At 41.1% G+C, this 26,403-nt stretch overlaps 1 protein-coding gene across 6 annotated transcripts in view; it reads right to left on the bottom strand.

Annotated features, from left to right (window-relative positions):
- Positions 1 to 1,400: 1,400 nt before the first annotated feature.
- Positions 1,401 to 26,403, bottom strand: part of NBEAL1 (neurobeachin like 1) — a 125,302-nt gene continuing 100,299 nt past the window's right edge. For all 6 annotated transcript variants that reach the window (XM_069983363.1, XM_069983362.1, XM_069983365.1 and 3 more), the window contains 14 exons: positions 26,110 to 26,240; positions 24,579 to 24,688; positions 24,375 to 24,492; positions 24,135 to 24,232; positions 22,461 to 22,577; positions 22,231 to 22,320; positions 21,517 to 21,626; positions 20,239 to 20,411; positions 19,001 to 19,095; positions 17,172 to 17,276; positions 9,964 to 10,125; positions 8,020 to 8,168; positions 6,471 to 6,606; positions 1,401 to 5,307 (listed from right to left, as the gene is read on the bottom strand). In XM_069983363.1, coding sequence (XP_069839464.1) covers positions 5,209 to 5,307; positions 6,471 to 6,606; positions 8,020 to 8,168; positions 9,964 to 10,125; positions 17,172 to 17,276; positions 19,001 to 19,095; positions 20,239 to 20,411; positions 21,517 to 21,626; positions 22,231 to 22,320; positions 22,461 to 22,577; positions 24,135 to 24,232; positions 24,375 to 24,492; positions 24,579 to 24,688; positions 26,110 to 26,240 — 1,693 coding nt within the window. In that variant the 3' untranslated portion in view covers positions 1,401 to 5,208. The remainder of the gene's footprint in view (positions 5,308 to 6,470; positions 6,607 to 8,019; positions 8,169 to 9,963; positions 10,126 to 17,171; positions 17,277 to 19,000; positions 19,096 to 20,238; positions 20,412 to 21,516; positions 21,627 to 22,230; positions 22,321 to 22,460; positions 22,578 to 24,134; positions 24,233 to 24,374; positions 24,493 to 24,578; positions 24,689 to 26,109; positions 26,241 to 26,403) is intronic.

Raw genomic sequence — 26,403 nt, 5'->3', positions numbered from 1 at the left:
TTTCATTTTTTTTCTTGTGTTTGTATTATTGATGGTGTATAAACTTCACATCTAGGCCATAGTAAGAGATACCGTAATACAGGTAGGTGAAACTTATTTACATTCTGGATGTTGCATTGTTTTAAAAAGCAAGAGAAATGCATGCATTTGTGTACAAAATTTTGTTGGCGCACATGCTTTTTTTATGGGACAAGTTCTGTTGGAGTCTTCATCATTAAAAGGGGTAAATTTGTATTTGGCTAGGAGCGGCGTTAAAATAAATTATATATACAGTAATACCTCTGTTCTCGAACTTAATCTGTTCTAGAAGGCTGTTCCAGACCTGAGCAGTTTAAAAGCCGAGCAGAGATTTTCTGTTCTCGAACCTGAATCTGTTCTAGAAGGCTGTTCCAGACCCGAGCAGTTTAAAAGCCGAGCAGAGATTTTCCATAGGAAATAAATCATGGAAATACTTTTAGGCTATGTTCACACTACGTAAAAGTACGGCCGTTGTTGCCATCGGCAACAATGGCCATTCTTTATGCAGTGTGGAACATTGCCTACATTTCTATGGGATCCCGGCCGGAGTGTATACGCTCCTGCCGGGATCCCGTGCGGACCCGCAAATAACTGACATGTCAGTTTTCTGCGGCCGCAATTCAGTGAATTGCGGCTGTAGGAAGCCCTGTCAGTTCACACAATGAAGCGAGCAGCTCCGGCCGCTTGCTTCATTGTGTGCTGTGAGAGGTTCTGATGCGGGCGCACGCTAATGCGCCTGCATCAGAACCCTGCGGCCGGAAAGATCATCCAACTGGAACGGCCGGTCTCATACGTAGTGTGAACATAGCCTTAGGGTACAAACACACATACCGGATCTGCAGATTTCCTGCTGCCAATTCGCAGCAAAATCCGCTGCGGACCCCTTGCCTTTTAGTTTATATGAGAATATATAACTTAATGGCATTTTTTTTTACCAGTTTTACCCTCTGCAGAGCACATTTCATTTTTCCTGAGCTCACTTCCTGAGTGGTTGGAGACTAGCTGCTGTGATATTTACCATACACTGCACTCAAACAGAAACGTTTATGCAGATAATACATAATACACCCAAAAGCAGCATGGAGGACATCTTAAAGCAGTACTGAGCAGCAGTGAATCACGCTCTGTGCTAAGATATACTAGATTGTTCCTGTCTTTGTCTGGGAAGCTATATCAATTTCCAGAGTAATTGATATGTTTGGATGTCAGAAAGCAGGAAAGGAGCCTAATAAGAGTAGAAAAATACATAAAAAAATAAAAATTGTTCTAACTATTGATCAAGTATGCTTTGTATTAATCATTTTAAAAGTGGTTTAAGAACCCAGACATATTAAATTATAAGTCACTCATTATTATGATAAAAAAATTACACCAGACAGAAATTTATAGTGTTATTCAAAGTTTTATTCTGTTTGCTCCCAAGTTGTTATATTTACAATATTTAATTCAAATATATTCTGTACAAAATATTAAACTGTTACAGTTTACAAATCTGAAGTCTCTAGAAAAGTGCAAAACATTTTAAAAACATCCACAACCATCCTGTACATAAAACAGAGCAGATATACACACAACTTTCCTTTCAGCGCCAGTTCATTGATTTGCACATGGTCAGTATACCCCAAATCGCTAAGAGGAGTAGATTTAAAATTTCAGGTCACAAAAATTCAATTTGTAGAAGACATCTAACTGTATACAAAATAAAAAATATTGCACAAAAAATTCAATAAAAGCAAGAAAAATTATATTATTAAAAAAAAGGCAGATATGTAAAACATCAAGGACTTGTCAACACAAAATCCTGAGAAATATTTATGTGGCGTCAAGAAAGCTTTAATATTAGAGTTTATTTAACGTTACAAAAAATTTAATTAGACCACTGCTAACAAGTTTTTTTTTTTTTTAATGTAAAATCACATACAGTTTAAAAAATATATCATAAGGCCTATGATCTGACTCAACATTTTGAGCTGTAATATAAGCAGGCACCAATTTAGAATATGATCAACTGTAGAATAAAATATTGTGCTGTAATACCGGTGTTCAGTTATGCAGCAGACTGTCCCACCATGACCTAATTTTCTAAAAGATAAAATTAAGTCTGCTACAGCTATAGCTGAGTTTTCTCCCCCACCACTCCCCTGCCGTGCATCATTAATGTACAGGGCTTGGCTGCCAGAACTGAGCCTTGTTTATCAATCTGTAAAGGCAGGAAAGTGGTAGGTGAGGGAAGGAACATGCATGCTAAGGCTCAGCAATGCCTTCTTGACACTGAGCTATGAGCATTATATAACGCTGAAAGTTCTTTTCCACCCAAACGGACATTGGGTTGGAGACGCTGCTATGAACAGGGCAGGTATTGTGCACATGTCCTATACATTACAATAGTGTATGATACCTGCATGTGGAGTTAATAATATTTTTTTAAAAATCTGTTTTACAGTAAACCAAATAATAAAACATTGGGAATATCCCCTGGAAGACGCAAATGTTTGATTAATATTAGGTTTACAAATGGTAAAGCCATATAACAGTTTTGGGAATAAAAAAAACATGATTTACAAGAAAGAAACAGACCACCTACTTATGAAATGTAGGATTGCAAGCATCATGTAGCACCAGCATGTACATTTCTAGCTACTAAATTAGCAATGCAGTATATGCAATACATAAGGAATTATCAGTAGACTAGTCTAAAGAATGAAACTCCTAAGAAAACAAACAAAACACCAAGCTAAATATTTGGTGGTAAAGGTCAATCTTCCTTGTGTGATTGAAGCGCTTAGCGTTTTCTGATACCTTTGGGCCTGTTCACACTGACATTTGCACAGAATCGACATGTCAATTCTTTGGGCGGACAGCCAAGTGCGCATAACACATCCATTTCAATCAATGGGACAGGCAGAACTTCAAGTGGGGGTCCCCGGCACGTACTCCGCTTGAAATTTTGTGCAAATTCCGTAGTGTGAAATGACATGTTTTAAGTGTTTGTTATGTAAATTATTACTGAATTAAACATTTTGGAATAGTGTAATCATTACAGCAGCACATTAACCACACATTGTGTAAAATCCTAGTCTAGAACACAGACAAAAGGACAGTGATCCCAAGAGCAGATTCAATTTGAATAGGACTTGCAAAAATCCTTTTGTTTTCCTAGTCTGATTAGGAGGTCATTCCAATAAGAATGAGAATGTAGAAATGACTCCATTAGAAAATCATCCAGACAACGAATGGATACACTTCTTCATGCAGCAAATTGTCAAGTAACTTTCCTATTATTAATCAGTGTTCCATTATGCTCCAGAAGCACAGATTTATTGACATGGATTGGGCCATATATTTACTGTACACAGTACAACCCCTTAATATGTATCTTTTACAGAACTTCAGAAACAAATACAATAATATTTCACATAATGCAACTGGCTATATAAAATAATAGTAATACAAAGCAATGTCTCAGCTGTTTAAAGGGCTGGCCTTCACGTGATTCAATCAGTATCACTTTGGGGAGCTGTACACAGAATCCAGGTAGCAGCCAGTGCTCTGTTCACACAGCGTTTTTTCTTATATAGACTGATATAGATACATTCATCAAACATGTCTGGAACTGACTAACATATAAATAATTTAGTTTTAATAATGCATGTTTCTTTTTGGTTATTAAAAGGAAGTACAAGCTGTAATGTGAACAGAGCCTGGAAGCTGCCCGGGTAGCCTGTGTCATTAGCAGTAATATGTGTGGATTGTTAGAGTACAGAATAATGCAATGTACAGTATTATGCAGCAGATAATAAATACAAATAATAAATAAAACAATCAGCATTGTATAGAATTGCACAAAGGTCTGGCATTAGCTGAGCTTAATTGACAAATATACTTCAGTTCACTCAATGCCACCATTTCAGATAGTAGTTTATATGGTTTGTAGGTTGTATTTCTGTATCTATGGGATGTCTCAACGCAGTTTCCTCTTAGCAAAGCTTCACTGTGTATCTGAAAACCAAAGCTAGATTTGCCTCATCAACAGAGGTAGAAACAGATACGTTATTGCTGTTTTGAAAAACTCCTATGTAAAAAACTAAACAAAAAACAAAACTTTGCTATAAAGTATAATCATAATCCTAAAAACAATCTTGCTTGGCCTTTAGGGCCAATATGCAACAATACTTTAACTATGACATATGTGTCAGTCATAATAGTTTTATACTTAACTGGTATTAAATGAATTGTCTGGGGCATCTGTTGGACTCAAGGAGTCTATGAACTACAGTATATGGACTGCCCACTATTTGCTATAGAAACTGAACCATAACGTGGTGCAACAAGCAGTAGCTAGCTGATGGGTCCTTTCCATGGCTTACTGGGGTCCCAGCAGCAGAATACCTTATGATCAGATTACTTTCCAAAGACCCTTCACACAAAATAAGATTGTCAGAGCTCTCATCATGCCTTGTAAGCATGATGTCCAATAAAATATAACACAACATAGTATAGATGCAGTCACTTCCCCCTTCATCCTCGATAAGCAACCATCTTCTTTAGAGAGTTCTTTTTTGGATAGGCAGAAGAATGAGATTATGTAGTAGGCACAAAAGTAAAATATTCCTACAATAATTAAAGATTACAGCTAAATTACGTTATAAATCCAAATGGAAGATCCCGCAATACACCATTTTTCACATTGGAAACAAACTCAGAGGCATTTAAAATAAAAAAAAAGCTTCATCTATCACTTTACTATCCAGTTACAAAAGACTAAAACTGCTTTAAAATGTCCAAGTATAATTGAACCATTCCGTGGCCGTCATAAAAGACAAAAGGTTAGTGCTTTGTATACCAAAATGAGGAATGTAGTGATATTCCCCAGTAGTGCTAAGAAGGCCCAATATGATAAAGATGCGGATCATTAATTGCAAACATAAAACAACAAAAAGTAGTGCAATCAAAAGGAGGAGAGTAGACTGAAAGGAGAACAATAGTAACCTTTCTGCTGCTAGACAGGAGCCAACACCTGGCAGCAGAACAGGTAAGCAGCAATACGAGGAAAAGAAAATGCACTTGTGTGTATATCCTCTCAGATCCACCACAATTGTAGTGTGTAGCCTTCATTATCCTTGTACATTATGACAAGGCTTTATATTATGTGCTCCTTTTTTTGAACAGTCTCACAGTCATCTACTTCCATTAGGAATCTTGTGTATTATATTCAGTCTCTCCAGATGAGATTTGGCTGAGTCTCCTACTCGATCCAAAAAGCTTCCTGGAAATTTGACCTGATTTTACCTAAAAAAAGAAAGTCCACCAGTCAACAGGCAATAAAAAGACAACTAACATAGTATGAAATAACATATCAGCTATCTTAAGGAAAGGTCATAAATATAAAAAACAGCAGGGGGACAACTTTCAGTACCCTACTGATTAACTATATAAACGGGCAGTAGTGCTTGGATGAGTGCTGCACCCTCGGTGCGCTCTGTTCCTGCACTGCAGCATTCTCCTATGCTTACTTCTACTTCAGGCTGTTCTGTCTGTATTGCCCTGGCTGCTGAATAATGACTCTCCATTTTATTTCTAGTTCCTACAGTGCTCCCTTATTGCTGAGCCTCTCACAATTTGCAGCTTGCATCTTCTCCCCTTTCATAGACAAATCCTAGTGATGGAACGGAGCATGCATGACTGTTGTAATAACCATAGGCAACAAGCTCCTAATACCACATATACCAGGCAGGAAACTCATTACATGGGAAACTACTAGCAAAGTAAAGTGCCCCAATCATAAAAAAAAAAAAAAAAAAAGTAAAAGTAAACAAAACTTTTGACATCAGAGGTACCACAGAGTATTCAAATATAGCCAGGAGAAGCCCTCTTATGTGCAAAAGTTCCATAGATTTACGAATGAGCTCATCTCGTGCACCAAGATGGAGATCACAGGTAGCCAACAAGAGAAATGGCTCAGCCATGCTCTTCTCTCAGCTACATCTAAAGATCATGGGGGTCTGAACACACAGACCCTGACCAATCAAGACTTTTGACATATCTCTGTGACATGTTAAAAGTTTTTGTTTTTTTTTTAATGCCAGAGACTTTATTTTATATGTTACTGAACCAAGCCTGTGCTTTCATTTTGCAGGGAACTGCAACACAGCCATTAAGACATCTAAGAAAATTAGCAAAGATTTTTTTATTCTAAAGTTTATATTATTATAATAAGTATTGGTGGTGGTCCTGGCAGTTAAATGACAATGTTTTCCACTTAAGTAAATAATGGCATATCCCTACAGGATGTATCTTCATTAACTTTAATGGGTAAACCCTTTAAAGTGTGTATGTTTGGGTTTTGCCATTACATTATACCAATAACTGATCATCATCTCGTTTTTAAATTATTGACTCCATATTTTTCTAGATGTTTACTAGTCCTAGTCATTAGATTCCACAGTGCTCACCTCAGCTGGCTTGCCAACACCTACGATGATCAGCTTGCCATCTTCTAGCCCCACTAGGATGTGACTGTTCTCTTTTGTCACAGAGACACAATGAATTGGAACCCGCATACTCAAGGGTGAAACACTGAGACTCAAACTGCAAATAACAGAAAACATCAGATTACATGTATTATATACATGCTTCAGTATATATTTTTATATAAATCTTATCTTCTAGTAACCACTAAATCGCGTTCCTTCCATTTTATTTTATAGAGTATATGCATTTTTATACTTACTTGTCATCATACCTAAACCTTAATTTAGTTACTAACTAAAAAAGTACGTACAACTTATTATCCAATATGAATTAACAGCAAAACACCAGGATTTACAAAATGCTTTTATTCTCTGGTACAAGGCGTCAAACAGGCTTTTCCGAGCTTCTGAATAGCTGCAATGGCATCCGGAATGTCTCTTCCCCACTCCCCCTGATTGACACCTGGAAGCCGAGTCCCAAGCAGGATCAGGTATGTGAGGGGGGAGTAAGGAGTGTTACAGCTTACTGCACTCAGGAGCTCGGGGAAAGCCTTTTGACTCTTTAAACTCTGGAATAAAAACATTTTACCAACTTATAGAACAGCATAGGTGGATAAATGTAACAGACCCTGTGTCTCCTGGCTCAAACAGCGATCTAACAGTGTCAGCAGTTCGGAACGTGAATTGTAGCTTACAGATTCCCTTTTAAGAGTACCTGTCATGAAGTACACTGACTGGTTTGGTGTGAAATCCATTCTGTGGAAGTATAGGTATATAAAGATACGACCACATCGGGCCAGGACTGTGCGCGAGCCCCATTCTGATCCAATTGGGCTGGTGCAAGGAACAGAGCTGGTGTGGTCCTATCCATGGATAACCAAACTTCTGACAGCAAAATGGATTTCCCACCGAACAGATCAGCGTTCTTCATGAAAAGTTACATCAAAGAGGTTAGCAACAAAAGATCCCGAGAAATCACATTGGCTTTAATAGGAACCATCTCATTTTCTGCTGGTGTTTGTCATTTTACAGCATCCTAATGGCACATAAATATACTGTTATTTAAACAGAACATGTGACGGAGGCCCCAAATGAAGTTCCAACCTAATTGTTCATATATAAAATAGTCAAAGGATCCTGCTCTTTATATGCTTGTCTGGGGATTCAGCTTTTTGCATCGAGTATACAAAACAAAAAACAAAAAACTTAGAGTATATATTTGTATCCTCCATCTATATAAGGAAAAGTGTCCAAGCAGAAAGACTGTTCTGGCATTGCAGAAAACCCAACATTTGGCGACAACATCTCCACAATAAGAACATGAGCCATGATATACTTCATCTATACACTTAACCCCACAATAAATTCATCCCATTAGTATCAAGCCTCCCCAGACACATGTAATAATCTAACAAGACATGATATTTAGACTACACACAGTACTACATGCATTACACAAAAGAAAACCCATTTAACCTGTCTTAGTACCCTATAAGAGGTGTTCTTCTAGTGACTTGCCTACATTACTAACCTGTACAGGTCACGTATAGAAAGATGTCCCTGACGACTCCCAGTAACAATGTATTCACCACTGACACACATGTCCAATATTTGCTCCTTTAGTCCCTCAGAGCCAAGATACTTCCCGTTCACACTGTAGAGATGTAAGGCATTCTTGTTCTACAAACAGAAACACATTCCCAAATAACTAAAGCCTCTGGTCATGAAACTTTTATAGGATAAAATTGAGCAGAAATAAATTATTAAATGTTAGGTAAAATGTTATAATACAAGAAAGACATAATCATTAATTATATGCATTAAAGGGAACCAATCACCCCGAAAATCAATGTAAAGACAAGGATATGTGCTGATAGATCACCCAGCACACTTCCCAAATATGCCCCTGTAACCTCTGTGCCCCCCTCAATGAGACAGTAATCTTACTTTCTTCTTGTCACGCGCTGTATGTAAATTTTTGCTAACTAGTCCGGGTGGGCGTATGTAGTCCTGGTGGGCGTATGTAGTCACGGTCCGTGGGCGTATCTACTCACGGTCCGGGGGCGTATGTAGTCGCGGTCTTCGGCTGTAATCACGCCCAGAGGGGCGTGATTCGGCGGCTTGCGGTCCAGTGACGTCATCCGGCGGCTTGCGTTCCGCGTCGCGGCCGCGCCGACGTGTTCGGGAACCCGCGCATGCGCAGTACGGCGGGAGACGACGCTGACGTACTGCGCATGCGCGGGTTCCCGAACACGTCGGCGCGGCCGCGACGCGGAACGCAAGCCGCCGGATGACGTCACTGGACCGCAAGCCGCCGAATCACGCCCCTCTGGGCGTGATTACAGCCGAAGACCGCGACTACATACGCCCCCGGACCGTGAGTAGATACGCCCACGGACCGTGACTACATACGCCCACCAGGACTACATACGCCCACCCGGACTAGTTAGCAAAAATTTACATACAGCGCGTGACAAGAAGAAAGTAAGATTACTGTCTCATTGAGGGGGGCACAGACGTTACAGGGGCATATTTGGGAAGTGTGCTGGGTGATCTATCAGCACATATCCTTGTCTTTACATTGATTTTCGGGGTGATTGGTTCCCTTTAAAGAAAAATTTATCACAAATAATATTTTTTTAAGGGGTTATCTAGTACTAAAAAAAACATGGCCGCTTTCTTCCATAGACCACACGGCTCTTGTCTCTAGGTCAGGTGCAGTTTGCAATTAAGCTCCTTTCACTTCAATAGAATTGAGTTACAACCCCACCCAAACTGGAGACAAGAGCCCTGCTGTCTCTGAAAGAAAGCGGCCATGTTTAGTAGTGCTGGAGAACCCCTTTAAGACTACTTTAAAACTGACATAAGATTGCTGCAGCCAATCACTGACTGTAGTAGGTCACTGATCAGTAACTCAGTAAATGGTTGCAGTAATCTAAGGAGAGCTGGTGCTATGAGAGCCGTGCCGTCCAAGGTGGGGGGCAGGCATACACAGCCCCCCTAGACACTAGGATTCATAGGGCCCATACTATGTTTTGCTATGGGGCCCCATGAATCCTAGTTTTGCCCATGTCTTGCTTTTTTGATTCTTATGCCTGAGGAGCATCAGGAACATCCTATGCTCACCTACAACACTCCCCTGGGGTCATCCTGTCATGTCTTTGGGTCTGGCTGCTACTTCTGAGATGGACTTGTCTCATGGGCTGTCACTTCAAAGCACATCTTGGAGGTAGCAGTCAGAGTGTTTAGCAAGGGACCAAAAGACATGACAGGAGGACAACAGGGAAGCATGGTAAATGAGGATAGGGTGTTAATTATTTTCTATGCAGGCCCACAAGTATATATGAAAATATAAATTCCTATAGTACCCCTTTAGTCAATGCAGACTATATGACCAGTTTAAAAAATTGTCACCATAGGAAACCAAAATGAGAAATGACTACAAAAAAAAAAAAAAATATACTGAAAGACCCACCTTCAGGGTTCCTTTCCCTTCCAGGCTGCTATGTACGACAATATGTCCATCCAAAGAGACTGCCAAGTTAGGAATAGTCATGATAAGTGAGCTGTCACTTGGAGGCTTCAGAGTCCTCATGTATTGGCCTCTTCGGATTGTGTGAATGATTACCGTTCCATCCTACAACAAGAATATCTATCAACTAGGGCTGGGCGATTATGGCCTAAAGGAACATCATGATTGATTGAACATGTAACCTCAATTACATGTCCCTTTTCTAAACCACAACACAACGCAGATAGCAGAGGAAAGGGGGTCAGTATATACATAGCCCAGCTGTGATGCTGTATACATAGGGGAAACGTAGGCTATATTAAAGTGTCACTGTCGTTAAAAATTTTATTTTGCAGAAATCAATAGTCCAGGTGATTTTAAGAAACTTTGTAATTGGGTTTATTAGCCAAATCTGCCATTATCTGCATTAGGGATGTCACTATACCAGAATTTTAAATTTGATATCGATACCAGCTTTCTTATTTCAATACTCGATACTAAATAAAGTTTGAAAAAAAATAAATAAATACAAATATACTGTAATTTCCCCCCGCCCAGACTGCGAATATGATGCCCTATGTGCAACATTTTTATTTATCTGACTTTTTGATCACTTTGATACATTTTATAGTTCTGACAATTATGCATGCAATGGTTACCAAATACATGTATGTTCCTTTTTTTTTTTTTTTTTTTTTTACTTATTTTGAAAAAAAAATGGAAAAGGGGGGATTATTGGAACCTTTATTATGATTTTTTTTTTTCTTAAAAAAAACAAACAAACACTTTATTTCCCCTCTACCTCGCAGCATACCTCCCTATGCACTACAATTCCCAGCATACCTTCTTATGCACTACAAGTCCCAGCATACCTTCTTGTGGGGAGTTGTGCACAAGGTGCTGGGAGCTGTAGTACATAAGAAGGTAAGCTGGGAGTTCAAGTGCACAAGGAGGTATGCTGGGTGTTGTAGTGCCTAGGGAGGTATGCTGGGAGTTAAAGTGCACAAGGAGGTATGCTGGCATGTTGTGTCAGGAGGCTGCTGCACAACTGCAACTCCCAGCATACCTCTTTGTGCACTACAACTCCCAACCTACCTCCTTGTGCACTACAACTCCCTACAAGAAGGTATGCTGGGAGTTGTAGTGGACACTGAGGTATGCTGGAACTTGTAGTGCACAAGGAGGCTGCTAATGCACAACTGCAACACCCAGCATACCTTCTTGTGGGGAGTTGTTGTGCACAAGGAGGTATAGTGGGCGTTTCAGTTGTGCAGCAGCAACCTCCTGGCACAACAACTCCCAGCAGCATACCACCTTGTGCACTACAACTCCCAGCATACTTCCTTGTGCACAAAGAGGTATGCTGTGGGTTGTACTAGTGCACAACGAGGTATGCTGCTGGGAGTTGTAGTGCAGCAGCAGCCTCCTGACAACTCCCAGCGTACCTCCTTGTGCACAACTCCCCACAAAAAGATATGCTGGGAGTTGTTCCACTGTGCCGGCGGGCCCTGGGGGGATGGCGACAGGATTGTGGAGGGACCCCACTGCAGCGGCAGGTCCTGGTGGGAGAGCTAAAGGGTGCAGGGAACCCCGATGTATTAGTGGGTTCTGGAGTGTGCAGGGGACCCCCGCTGCACCGGCGGCTCCTGGAAGGTAGAGAACTGAAGGGTACGGGGGACGCCGCTGCACCAGCCGGTCCCGGGGTGGGGAGACTGATAATAGTAAAATGACTGCCGCCTGCGGGATCGCGGGCCGCAGTCATTAGCAGTGGGGGGCCACTCCATATGCAGTAGACCTCTGCTGCATATGGAGCGGCTTGGAAGGGATTAAATGCCGCTATGTGCCGGCTATTTGAATTCCGCGCCGTCGGGAGCTGAGAGCGCGCGGGCGGAGGAGGGGACACGCAGTACCCAGAGAACATAGCCGGCGCTCAGCTAGCCGCCGGACGTGTTCTCTGAACTATACTTCATGTTAAGTTGCGTAATATTACGCAACTTAAAGTTTCGATACCAGGAAATCTTGGTACCGAACAGTTTTTCTGCCCGAAATATCGATAGTATCGATATTTCGGTGCATCGTGCATCACTAATCTGCATGTAAAAAGCCTTTTCCCAGGTCCCCCCCTCCTCTCCTTTCTGTCATCCACTCCTCAGAATCAGAAAATCTCGACTGTTTTTTCATCAGTCGGATCTGTCTGTTCTATGAAGAGGGGAGGGGGAAGGAGTGAGATTAGTCGGCAGCTGAGAGCTAAGAACAAAGGATTGCTCAGCAGGGGAGCTATTCAGAGCCCTAATTCGAGATCAGAGAGGTCCATGATGCCTGTCAAAGGAGAGAGCCCAGGATGTGAATGTAAAGTAACTCTTTGTTGTCCTGTATTGCTGCTTTTACTTTCTCTCTCCATAGGAAAACCATGAAGACAGGGGGGAGAGCTTTAAACTGCTTTTGCATGATAAAAATTCATTTATCGGCTAATAAAACCAATTACAAAGTTTCTTAAAATCGCCTGTACTATTAATTTCTGCAATAAAAATTTTAACGACAGTGACACTTTAAATATTTTCATACTATAGAACAACATTCTCCAGCAGTTGTGAAACAACCGGGCAGGCTGGAAGTTGTAGCTTCACTGCTAGTTGTAGCTGCTGGAGAACCACAGGTTGGGGGACACTGTTATACCGTAAATATAGACAAGGAACGTCACGTGACAAGTTAGAGTTTACTGCTACTTTTTGTACATAGATGACATTTATTTTCAGAGTCTAAAAACTGGGAAAGCGTTACAATGAGGTTAAAAATAAATAGTAAATAATAATAAAAAAGTCCATTAACCCCTTAGTGACCGCCATGCTGCCTTTTCACGGCGGCCACTAATGGGCTTTATTCCGATGCGTACGCCTTTTAACGGCGGGCGCATCGGAATAAATTACCGCCCGGCGGCGGCTGCAGGACGGGTGATCAGCGGTCAGTGTGACCGCTGACACCCTCCTGTAACTGCCCGGAGCGGAGGATTCTCCGCTCCGGGCAGTTTAACCCGTTAAATGCCGCTGTCAAACCATGACAGCGGCATCTAACGGGTCCCGGTGGATCCCGGACGGCGCCGTGGTTCACTTACATGATCGCGATGTCCCGCGGTGCCGTCCGGGGTCCCGATGTCTCCATGGTGATTCCGGGGTCCTAATGAAGGTCCCCGGGGTCACCATGGAGATGCCTGATGCTGACAGGGGTGGCCGCGGCTATTGCCTGTCAGCATGAGGCATGATACAATACACTGCAGTACATCAGGTACTGCAATGTATTGTATCAGTGATCTAAGTATTTTACACTAGTGTACAGTAATGTACACTAGTGTAAAAGTAAAAGAAAGTGAAAAAAAGTGTGCACCAAACACAACACAGCCCCCCCCCCCAGCCCCCCAATAATAAAGATGCATTACATTCCCCATACACTATAAAACATTACATAAAAGTGATCAAAAACACAAATCCTATACATATTTGGTATCGTTACGTCCGTAACAACCCAATCTATAAAACTATATCAATAATTATATTGCACGACACACGCTGTAAAAAAAAAATAAAAAAAACAGTACTAGAATAGCTGTATTTTATCAATCCACTTTAGAAAATACGTCATAAAAGAGATCAAAAAGTCATATACATATAAAACTTGGTATCAATAGAAACTACAGATCTTCCCGCAAAAAATAAGCCCAAAACCAGCTCTGTCGCGCAAAAGATGAGAACGCTATGGATCTTGCAATGCAGGGACAGTTTTTGTGGGTTTTGGCTAGGAAGATAGTTTCTATTGCGCCAAAGCGGTAATAGTTAAAAAAAACTATACAAATGTGGTATCGCCGTAACCATAGTGACCCAGAGAATACATGTGTTATGTTATTAGTGACCGCCGATACGGATTTTTACGGCGATCACTAATGGGCTCTATTCTTCTGCCATCAGCTCTTTATGGCGATGGTGCAGAATAGTGCAGCGGCGCCGGTAATGCCCGCAGCCTCCTCCTCTCAGCTATCGGAGGTAGCTGAGGGGTTGGGGGAGAGTGTGGGGTCAGTCCCGGCCAGTCCCCTCACCGGTGATCGCCGTTATTATCAGTATAAAGGCGGCTACCGGTAACGGGCATTGCCAGCGCAGCTGAACGCTTTCATCTCTTCTCACCGTGAATCCACAGTGAGAGGAGATGAAAACATGTCCCCCCATCCCCAGAATTAACCCTAGTGACCTGGCCACTGACCCTCCCCTCCCTGGGCGGCCATCTGATACAAGATGGCCGCCGTCATCACTGTGAACAGACTCTGTTCACAGTCATGGATTCCTAAAAATGATCCAAGCTTCATTCTTTCCACCACAGGAGGTGGCGGAGAGCATGGGGCAATGATCGGTGACCACCCGGTGTGGTCCTAGTACAAGTGATCAGCGGTATATACTATATACCACTGATCGCTTGTTCCAAATGGTGCCGGCACTTTTTTACGCCTGTCACCAAAGTCAAGTGCCCTGGATTACTTGTAACCACCCCAGATTACCCGTAACCACCCCAGATTACCCGTAACCACCCCAGATTGCCCGTAACCACCCCATATTGCCCGTAACCACCACAGATTGCCTGTAACCACCCTAGATTGCCTGTAACCTCCCCAGATTGTCTGTAACCTCCCCAGATTGTCCGTATCCACCCCAGATTGCCCGTATCCACCCCAGACAGCCCATAACCATCCCAGACAGCCCATAACCATCCCAGACAGCCCATAACCATCCCAGACAGCCCATAACCACCCCAGATTGCCTGTCACCACCCCAGAATGCCCGTAATCTCCACAGATTGCCCGTAATCTCCCCAGATTGCCCGTATCCCCCCCCCCATAGCCCATAACCATTCCAGACAGCCCGTAACCACCCCAGATTGCCACAGACTGCCTGTAACTACCCCAAATTGCCTGTAACCACCACAGATTGCTCGCAACCACCCCAGATTTCCCGTCACCACCCCAGATTTTCCGTCACCACCCCAGATTGCCAGTTGCATCCCCAGATAGTCAGTGAACACCACCAGATTGCCCGTCACCTCTTCAGATAGCCAGTAACCACCCCTAGATAGCCAGTAAACACCCCAAGATTGCCCATAACCACCCCATACAGCCAGTAACCACCCCAGATTGCCCGTAACCACCCCAGATTGCCTGTGACCACCCCAGATTGCCTGTGACCACCCCAGATTGCCTGTGACCACCCCAGATTGACCGTAACCACCCCAGATTGACCGTAACCACCCCAGATTGACCGTAACCACCCCAGATTGGCACAGACTGCTCGTAACCACCCCAGATTGCCCATAACCCCACCAGATTGCCTGCTGCCACCTCAGATAGCCAGTAAACACCCTGAGATTGTCTATTACCACCCCAGATAACCAGTAAACACCCACATATTGCCTGTAACTAAAATGACACTCCTTCTCTTCTGAGCCCTGCTGTGTGCCCATACAGTGGTTTATGCCCACATATGGGGTACCATTGTACTCAGGAGAACCTCAGTTACAAGTTTTGGGTGCTTTTTCTCCCTTGTTCCTAGTGAAATTGAGAAATTTAAAACTAAACAAACATGTTATTGAAAAAATTCAATTTTTTTCATTTTTACGGTCTAGTTTTGAATACTTTCCTCCAATACCTGTGGGGTCAAAATGGTCACCACACCCCAAGATAAATTCCTTGAGGGGTGTACTTTCCAAAATGGGGTGATTTTGGGGGGGAGGGTTCTATTCTGTAGACATTACAGGGGCACTGCAAACGCACCTGGCGCTCAGAAACTTCTTCAGGAAAATCATGCACTGAAAATGCTTGGCGTTCCCTCCCTACTGAGCCCTGCTGTGTGCCCACACAGTGGTTTATGCCCACATATGGGGTACTGTTCTACTCAGGAGTACCTGCCTTACATATATTGGGGTGAGTTTTCTCCCCTGTTTCTCGTGAAATTGAGAAATTTCAAACTAAACAAACATGTTATTGGAAAAATTATATTTTTTCATTTTTACTGTCTTCTTTTGAATACTTTCCTCTAATACCTATGGGGTCAAAATGGTCACCACACCCCAAGATGTATTCTTTGATGGGTGTACTTTCCAAAATGGGGTGACTTTTGGGGGGGTTCTATTCTGCTGACACTACAGGGGCTCTGCAAACGCACCTGGCGCTCAGAAATTTCTTCAGCAAAATCTGAACTGGAAATGCTAATAGGTGCTCCCTTCCTTCTGAGGCCTGCTGTGTGCCCATACAGTGGTTTACGCCCACATATGGGGTACCGTTCTACTCAGGAGAACCTGCATTACAAAATTTGGGGTGCATTTTCTCTCATGTTTATTATGAAAATGAGATACTTTAATCTTAACAAATATATTATTGGAAAATTTCTATTTTCCATTTTTTTCCGGCCTAATTGTGAATACTTTCCTCCAGCCCCTGTAGGGTTAAAATGCTCATTATACCCCTAGATTAATTCTTTAAGGTGTCTAGTTTCCAAAATGGGGTCACTTATGGGGGTTTCCAGTATACAAGCCTCCTAAATCAACTTAAAAAAAGAACTGGTCCCTAAAGAAATCAGTTTTGGAAATTTCATGAAAATTTGATAATTTGCTGATACATTTCTAAGCCCCGTAACACCCTAAAAAAGTGAAATATGTTTACGAAATGAAGCCAGAATAAAGAGGACATATTGATAATGTGACTTACTAACTAATTTTTGTCATGTGCCTTTTTTTTTTAGAAGCAAAGAATTTCAAAGTTCGTAAAGTGCAAAATTTTCAAATTTTTCATTATATTTTGATGTTTTTCACAAAAAACACACAAGACAGTGACCAAATTTTGCAACTAACATAAAGTACCATATGTTACGAAAAAACAATCTCAGAATCGCTAGCATACGTTAAAGCATCACTGAGCTATAAGCGCATAAAGTGAGACAGGTCAGATTTTGAAAAATGAGCCTGGTCATTAAGGCCCAAACAGGCTTGGTCCCTAAGGGGTTAATTGAGGCTGTATTGTAATTAGTTTTTCTCACCATTTATCACCCAGCCTTACCAACAACAGGAAAATCTAATTTCAACCATCATCTTATTAATTAATTTTAAAAAAAAAATGTAAACTACATGCAGGAATATCTTACTCTGGCTCCAGAAACAGCCATGTCGAGCTCAGTGCTGATGCCAACACTTGTTATTTCATCTGTGTGTCCATACAGGATCTGTATAGGCTTAGCAGAAAGGTCCCCCTGGAAACAATATAATGTGAACATAACAGAATTATTTCTCTCTGTTCTACAAATCAAAGTAATATTTTACAGTAAAAGGAAAAATTATGCCAGTTTGTGTAAATAAGAGCAATAGATCTGTTATACTAGCTCTTAACCTTTGCAGCTATTTTTATTGTCTTAAAGGTATATTCCTGCAAAACAAAACTATCATTCTCCTTACATTTCTATCATAAAGTTATATCAGTTTGTAATATAACTTTATTAAAGAAAATGATTTATTTTAAAGTTTCTATCAACATGGCCCCTCTTGGTCAGGAACTGCAGGGCTTCAGGAGAAAGAATCCCTTACAACCTATTGCAGATGTCCTTCATTTCACTTCACTTTAGTTCACACTATTTAGGCCTTGAGTCCTCAGTGCGGACTCCTTAACATTCTTCACTAACTACAAATTGATAAACACTATGCCACCATTATTGTACAAACAATGAATATAACATGTTATCTTTATTACAGACAATCCTTCACACAGCATACATACCAAATAGCAAAAAATAACACTATATGTATCACTTTCCAGCAACTCACACAGAAGAATGTTATGTATATAAAGTCTAAGAGCCAAATATGTTACATGGTAAACCAAATCTAGCCCTAAATGAATGTGGAAATTTAAAATACGGAGCAATGAACCCATGAATTAAACAGTTCATCTAGTTTGTTGTCAATTATAAAACTTATAGCCTTTTTTTAGGGTTCTGAATCTGGTGGAGCCCATTGTGTAAATGTCCTCGGAATTACAGTAGGCAGCAAAAATAGCCCCAATAAGGCATAGAGAACGTGCCACTGCCTAGTGTGAATGGTGCTGTGGGAGAGCTGACCAAATTCGTCCTTGTGTCTGTTCCAGATGGTAGGAGTGGCTGCCTCTACTTGGTCGTGCACTCCACCCATCCCATCCTGAGGGTTATTTTTGCCAGTATTAGGTGGATCCTGCATGCCCAGAGTGCAGGCTTATTATTAGCCTCGGAGAGGCCCCAGTTAGTGTAGGTCCATCCCATGTATGAGACCATTTTACTGTGGTGGGATGGTACACATTAATTGCATATGGTATGCCAAGAGCCTCGTTATTTTTATCGAGATTTTCTCGCTTTTAGTGATTTTTCATATCTATATTGGATCTGTGTCTTGCCATTAGCTGTGAGCTGTTGCATTTTTGTGTGTCTGCAATTTCAGCCATAGCAACGTGCTCTTGCCTAGTGTGAATGGTGTTGGGTACCACACACAGACATTATTTTACTCAGTTAATATCTAACATCCATATTCCATATTCTTATTCCTGATTGCTTAAAGGGAACCTGTCACCCCCCGTGTCGGGGTGACAGGCTCCTGACCCCCCGCTAGAGCCCCCTATACTTACCTGATCGCATCGGGTCCCGCTTCTTGATTAGGTCCGGTGATTTCAGCGCCCAAAGCCCAGCGCACTCTCCTGAGATGAGTCCGACGCTCATAGAGAATGAATGGAGCGTCAGACTCACCATTTATTCCCCATGGGCGTCGGACTCATCTCAGGAGCGCGTGCGCTTTGGGCGATGAAATCTCTGTCACCGGACCGAATCAAGAAGCGGGACCCATCGCGATTAAGTATAGGGGGCTCTGGGGGGGTCGGGAACCTGCACCCAGCACGGGGGTGACAGGTCCTCTTTAAATATAAAACAAACATTACATAAGACAAAAAAAGACCAACCTGTTGTGAGATCTGCCATATCATGCATGTTCTGTCCCGAGAGCCAGAAATAAGATTCATACAACAGAAATCTGTGGCTAGGCAGGTCACAATGTCTATTACATATGGACAAGGGAGAGAAATAGACAATTTCACTGTGCTGCAGAGTTTTCACATATCAGGTTAATTTTATAAAGCGGAAGTGTCTTGTTAGTCACTGGCCCTGCACAAAATCACTCACTAAAATTCAGTTATAATAAACCCTGTTTAATTATAGAAACTTTATAAAGGTCCAGCTGTCTAGCTTCCATTATTTTAAAGGGGTACAAAAGCAAAAATATTTTTCTTTAAAATCAACTGGTTTTAGAAAGTTATATAGATTTGTAATTTACTATGTAATTTTCTATTTAAAAATCTCAAGTCTTTCCATAATTATCAGCTGCTGTATGTCCTGCAGGAAGTGGTGAATTATTTCCACTCTGACACAGTGCTCTCTGCAGCCCCCTGTCCCAGACTCTGGACAGTTCCTGTCTCGGAAAAAGATGTCAGCAGAGAGCACTGTGTCAGACTGAAAAGAATACAGTTCCTGCAGGACATACAGCAGCTGATAAGTATATGAAGACTTGAGAATTTTAAACAAAAGTAAATTGCAACTTTCTGAAACGAGTGTTCTGAAAGAAAAATATTTTGCTGAAGTACTCCTTTAAAGGTGTATTCCATTATCACAAAATTGTATTTAAAGTGTCACTGTCGTTCCCCCCCCCCCCCCGAGTTACTCCCTCCTCCCCCCCTCCCCTCTCTTACTAATATAGTTGCAATTATTAATAGCACTAGCTTCAACTGATTTTCCGTGCTTCACAAGTAATGTGGAAATGGAAAATAGAAGTCCTACAAACTTTGTATTGTCCCCCATCTCCCATAACAATGCATCACCCTCTTATGTCACAGGATGCCTGTCTGGATCTTGTCTCTAAGCTCTTACAGTAGGGCTAATCTGTGATGAATATCCAGGTCCCTAGTTTTCAGATGTGTAGTTGACAAATATGTGTCGGAAGAACATGTGCTCTGTAGACTATTGTGTAAATTCAATGATAATAGGACATTAGTTTTAAAATTTCCTTTACAAAAGGTATCAACCCGAACAATGGAAAACTGTAGACTGGATAAAACCTGTTTTAATGCATTATACTGTGCCGAAGCCATCCAAAACATTTTAATAGTTTACAAAATTGCTAAATGTATACAAATCAGATCCTTACCCATATGTCGGATATGTTGTCCAATCACTTTGCCCTTCGACAGTGAAGTTACTCGTATGCTGTTATCCCAGTGACCACCGCTGAACAACACTTTCCCATCGTGGGACACCACAAACAGCTTTGATCTTATCTCAAGACCAGGAGCGAATGGACCAGACACCACCCTCTGAGCTCTAAAAGTGAGAGTTAAAAGTTGAAAATTGTGTACCAATTATTTTTTTATTTATTTTCATGATAAATGTAGCTGCTGCAGTTTTTTAAATTCCCTACTTCGTTTCTTACAGCCATAGAGTTAAGGTCCCTATACAACTTAGACTTTTGGCAGTCTAGAATAAACACCGACAAATGATGTCAGTGGTGACAGGGGTTCGTGATGGAAAATCAAGGCTGACCCCTTTGATCAGAGAAAGATAAGACGCAGGAGAGCTCTCTTGTTTTGGCTTACCCCTCACCTCCCCATAGAGAATAAAGGAGCAGAAAAGTCCCTGTGTACAGGGAGGACGGGCAGGAGAGATCACTTAGGGCCAGACAATCATTTAGCTGTCAGGTAACAAAGAAGTATGGGGACTTTTATAGCACACCTTCCTTATATCATACTGTCCGTGCCCGTATCCAAATTCAGGTACTACATATATTCTGAATTTTAAAATCAGCATGAACATGAATCTTTTTAAAGGCTCCCCTGGGTCACAGTTGCTGCGGCTGATGACATTCTAACAAACTCACAAAACCCCACCTCCATCTCCTGTCTGCACTTGTGGATTGGATGTCTATGCCCATCACACATTATGCGGAGGCTCCAACCATTCCTCTGCAAAATTCCAGCAGGCAGAGCAATTCCGGGAAATGTGCAGCAATGAAGTTAGTTCTTAGCTACACATCAGTGGGACACCTCACACTTCCTACTGATGTTAACACTTGCCTTTTTTTTTAAATAATTTGCTCTTTTACCACTACCTCAAGCACAATTACTGTCCAATAAGTGCATGACTAAAAGTATGTACAGTGTGATATACTAAATTCTATAAGGACGTAGCCACAATGGGCTGTCCATGATTCGAAAACCTAGCTAATTTATTTGTTGATTTTTTGTGTCTAGTATTGCAGCGGGACGCATTGCGTAGAACTTCCTTCTTGCCTATGATGTACTAGTACATCATAACGTGGGAAAGGAGGTTAAAATCTAACCCTCAATTTTTAATTATAATTCCCTGACTACCATATATGTTACATGGTATTCATTCTACTGTTCTCATAGTTACCAAGGAGTACACTTACTTTAGATTAGATACAGTTTGGTCTCTGGTAAAAGTAAAATAATTAGAAATGTTCTTGTCATATGGTAGCCATCCATGAGTTCCAATTACTAGGCTCTGACTGATTGTTACCTAAACCAGACAAAAAGAAAATACACTTATTGATATTACATGATTACACCATAACAAAAGATCTGTCCTGGGGTCCATTTGGCAGGTGATGCAGTTATTGTCCTAAAAAAACCCCCTACTTTTAAACTTGCAGCCCTGAGTCTAACTAGCGTGGCCTAGAGTACCCATGCCTTAGTATTGCACCACCCCTCCGTCCCTCCTCCCCACCCTCTTCATCATTAGGAATGCCCCTAGAACATTTTCTCCTGTCTGAACATTACACTTGTGCCTTAACAATCCAGCCCATGTGCCGTGCTGACACAGGTGAGGAATAGTAGAAAATCTGCTTGCCTGGAGCATTCCTAATGATGAGGAGGGTAGGAAGGAGGGACAGAGAGGGTGTGCCAGCCTAGCGCATACACAATCTAGGCCACAGCAGTTTTTTTTCTTCTTTTTTTAGTTCAATAACTGCATCACCTGCTGAACGGACCCCAGGACAGATCTTAGATTAAAAGCAGCTATCTGAAGGTACAAGCGGTTTGGGAAGGGGGGGGGGGGTGTCAGACTGTGGGTACAGAGTCACTTTAAGCCACATTTAATAAAAAAAAAACAAAAAAAAACTTACCAGTGTTTCTGGGCTTCCCTGAGATATAAAGGAACGTAGTTGACTCTTTGGGACAGTGGCTTTAACCACAGGAATGTCATCACTAATACCCTAAAGAAAGACACAAGTTAAAAGAACAGCTCTTTAGAATCACTTTATTACTACTGTAATATTTACTTTAAAAATACACAAAGAAAAGTCTTTAAGAACTAGCTCTGCTATTTTACTCTTGACACATTCTCCAGATGTACCTTTATGAAGAACGACTTCAGCTCTGTGAGGTTTTGAAACAAGTTCAGCGTTCCACTGTCTAGTTTGGTCTGTTTCAGTAAAGCATCCTCTGCAGATAGTCGAGATGGATGAGGTTCCTGTATTGTATTTGGATAAAGTTAATAAACTCAAAAAATTATATGATATAAAAGAAAACATTCAACTCTTTATTATACAGTCTAGTAAAGGGGCCACACTGCAAATCCTCTTACAAAGCTAATAGTAAAATGACTGGCAAAGGGGAAAAATGGCCAGACAGGCAGAAATTTAACCTGTGTGAACCTTGAATTTAGGTATCTAATACATAGACCCAGCTTCTCTTTTTCCTTTTTTTTTTATAAAGCACTAATGGTCTAGTTCTAATTTTAATTGGGCCACAATCTGCAGTAGGCACTTTCTATATTCATTTCCAAAACTCCTGCTTTTGGCCTTAATAAGAGTGATGAAGTAAATACATAAAAAGGAATGTAATGGAGCACAGTCATCTAAAAAAGTACTTAGTTAGGCCTCAGTTTACTTTTTTTTTTTCTTCCAAAAAATAATTGTATTTCCTGGACAACTCTAGCTTTGCTGACCACAGTGATTGCTGTCTTTTGTTAGTCTATTTTTCATTGCCCCCATTAGCCAGAATCCTGCACCACACTGACGAGGGCAATACACCGAAGCTGTCTGTGGATGGATGCCTGGCTTTGGTAACCCCTGTCATATAGCAATACTCGCAACTGAGTTAGACTTTGACACAAAAGGGGCCACCCTGGTATTTCCCTATTTGTGTCCCAATACTCGCAATTGAGTGGGGGACTTGAGGGGCTACGTATCAGGGTGGTTTGGTGATCTCCCCACTGGAGGGATTTCTGGCTATTCCCATGTTTTGAGACTCGCAACTGAAGCTCCACAGACCCATTTTTTGCATATTTTAATGTATAGAGGGGAAATTTATCAATGGAGACTCTTGATTGAGTACTTCATTGGATTTTTTTCACTGATCACTCCCTGAGCTCAGTGATTGCTGTGTTTTGTTTTTTCCTGGACCATTGTAGCTTTTTCAACATAAGCTGTAAGATAACATAGTAACAGTGTACAGTACTGCTCTGCTTTGGACTCCAGGTGAGGGCAGCTCCATTATAATTATCTGGCACTCTGTGTGTACTGTATGAAACTCTCAAGAAGCTCCTGTCCTCTACATCAACAGTGATTTACAGTCTCCTGAAGCTCTGACAAATAAGCACTTGTTTATCTGTCATCTGCTATTTTTTCTTTAATCCTCATTTTTAGTATTAAGGATTGACATTTTGGGGGCTTTAGAACCTAGTGCAAGGTTTTCATAGAGATTTGGTTTGAAGATACAATGTTTGTCCCAAAACCATTAATAAAGTAATTTAAAGAACTGTCCTGTTATAGGATCAGTTTGGACATTCCCTTTTTTTCCTTTTTATCAAAAAATCTTCCATCTTCTTTTATACTGTGTCAGCCACTAGTAAAATGACAACACACTGGCACAACTTGCACTGGTCAAAAAACTTCAATAATCTGCTATTTCAGGGGTCCCAGGGCAAGATTAATGGAGAAAGAAGTGTTCACTGTGTTATAGAAAAGTATGTAATAAAAATAGCAAGGTTATAATTTATTTTACACAATGTAAATAAGTTTTATACCTTCAAAAGCTGACATGGTGTTTGTCCAAAATTGTTGATCATTCCTTCTATTGCTTTCCTTTCTTTTTCATCTGCTATTGCATCTAAGTCCACAGCACCTGTATTTACAAGCATACATATATTTAATGTTTTTTTCAACAAATAGAAATATTGCCTATTTAAAAAAATTAATAACTTTCATCACAACTGAATGTAATATAAATATAAGGAATACATTACTACTAAATCTAAAATAAATACCTTCATAGCTACAGTAATAGAACACATTGAGTGCCTCTACAGCTGCAGGTCCCCTCTGCTTATAGCCAAAGATCAGATCAATCCATTCATGAAGATGGGCAGAAACATATTCTGATTCCTGGTGATAAAGGTTGTAAGTAGTGAACACCAAATCTGAGTAGACTTGCAAAGCTATCAAGACTTGCGTAATGTAAAACCACATACCAAAGCTTTCCTGTGCTTTCTGATGAAATCTTCAGGACTTTTGGCCCATTTTGGAAGAATAACATCATTTACGCTCTCTTTAGAAATCTGCAACCTTCCCAAGTCAAATCCTTTAACAAGCAAAACAAATGCTGTATAAATACATACCATACAAAATACATGTTATAAGGGGACCACTTAGGGCCAGTTCTATGGGAGGCTTGCGCGCCTCCTCTCTCTGCTCGGAAGAACAGACATGTCCATTCTTCCACATGGAGAGAGGAGGCAGGCGAGCCTACCATAGACTGCCAGTATGACACAGAGGCTGGTGGGATTCTCCTCCGCGGAATATGCCACTATAATTAGGATTCTCCCCCATGTCTAGAAAAACTCTCATTATGGCTACCTACATTATGGAAAATACTGGGGAATGATGGTGATGTCAACTCAAAAAAGTAAGATGTTTGCTAACTCCCTGCTTCTGTTGTCATTGATAGTTATAAATCTGTAAAAAACTTATCGGTCTTCTTTCTGCTCTGAAATCGCTTATTTCATCGTTGGACAGTGTCACAGAGGCAGGGTTTCACAGCAGTTTGGCCCTTTTCCCAGCAAGGAGATGGGGCCCAACTGTCATGAAGTCCTGTGTAGGTAACACTGTCTACTGATGAAATGAAGTAAAAGTAAAGGGGGTACATCGTATGGAGGAAATGAGAGCGGACCACATGGGCGCACCCCCTAGTACGACGGCTATGTGGACGCTTTGGGTAGCATTTATGGACACCCCGTTGTACCGCTCCTATGTAGCGCCTCAGGCTGGCACACTGAACTGCTGAGTCACATGCGCACAATGACTACTCTCTTGCTAAGCTTTCATATGGATCTTGCTCTTCCTTCTCTCTCATCCCCTTGGGACTGTGCTGGTCTCTTTTTCTTCTTTTTCCTCCTCTTGTTTTAATTCATAACATTTGTTCAATGTGCTTGGGATCTCCCTCTTTTTTTTGGATACAGAGTTAGCAAATAGAAGAGGAGGGGTGGTGATGGAAGTTGCTACTGCATTCTCTCTTCATATCCTGTATAGTATAAAACCCTTGTTCTCTTGCTATACCTTGAACCAATACTGGTCAGTGTCAGCCTATGCACGATGTTTGTAAGACACACTGCTTTGAATCTTTCTTTGTATCCAAGCTTATTTCTTAATAAAATGTTTGAATGAAAAAAAAAAAAAAGTAAAAGGGGGTAACAGTATCATTTTAAGTAAGTCTCTTTTACAATAAAGTCCATCTCTTGTGTCAAGGAGAGAGACCGGAAAAGAAGCACTTAGCTGAGTTCTTCTCCCATCTCATTGTAGTTATCGCAGGGGTTTGAGCACCCAGAGCCAAACTGATAAAAACTTTAGACATGCCACAATTTTTTTTAAAGATCATGACAAGATGAAGTGGCATCAGAAACGTAAAGCTGCCAATAGATGACTTTTGGCCATTAATTAAAAAAGGGTTAAATATACTTTGTCAGTATGTGAAATCATGTAACTCATGTTTGTTCTCTTTCTCACCATTTTTGTTTTCAAGGAACTCTGGGAAATAGAAGAATTCTGGAATTAGTTCCTTCACATCATTTGGAGTATCCATAAGAGCTTGCCAAGTGGCTGGAATGGAATGAAACTGACGATCTGCACAGTCAAACCTACAAACGGTGGAAAACGGTAGAAAAGTGTGTGATGTACAGTATTTTATCAGTGTAAACAAGAGCCTATGTATTAGATGTAAAATGATGATTTGAGGATATACAGTATACCTAGTCTGTACAAGAGTAAAGCATTCACAAAACCTCTGCATAACATATAACA

This window comes from Dendropsophus ebraccatus, chromosome 9, assembly GCF_027789765.1.
Source record: "Dendropsophus ebraccatus isolate aDenEbr1 chromosome 9, aDenEbr1.pat, whole genome shotgun sequence".
NCBI classification, from domain to species: Eukaryota; Metazoa; Chordata; class Amphibia; order Anura; family Hylidae; genus Dendropsophus; species Dendropsophus ebraccatus.
The sequence above is the reverse complement of the archived record's forward strand: the minus strand, read 5'-3'. Positions and strand labels throughout refer to the sequence as shown.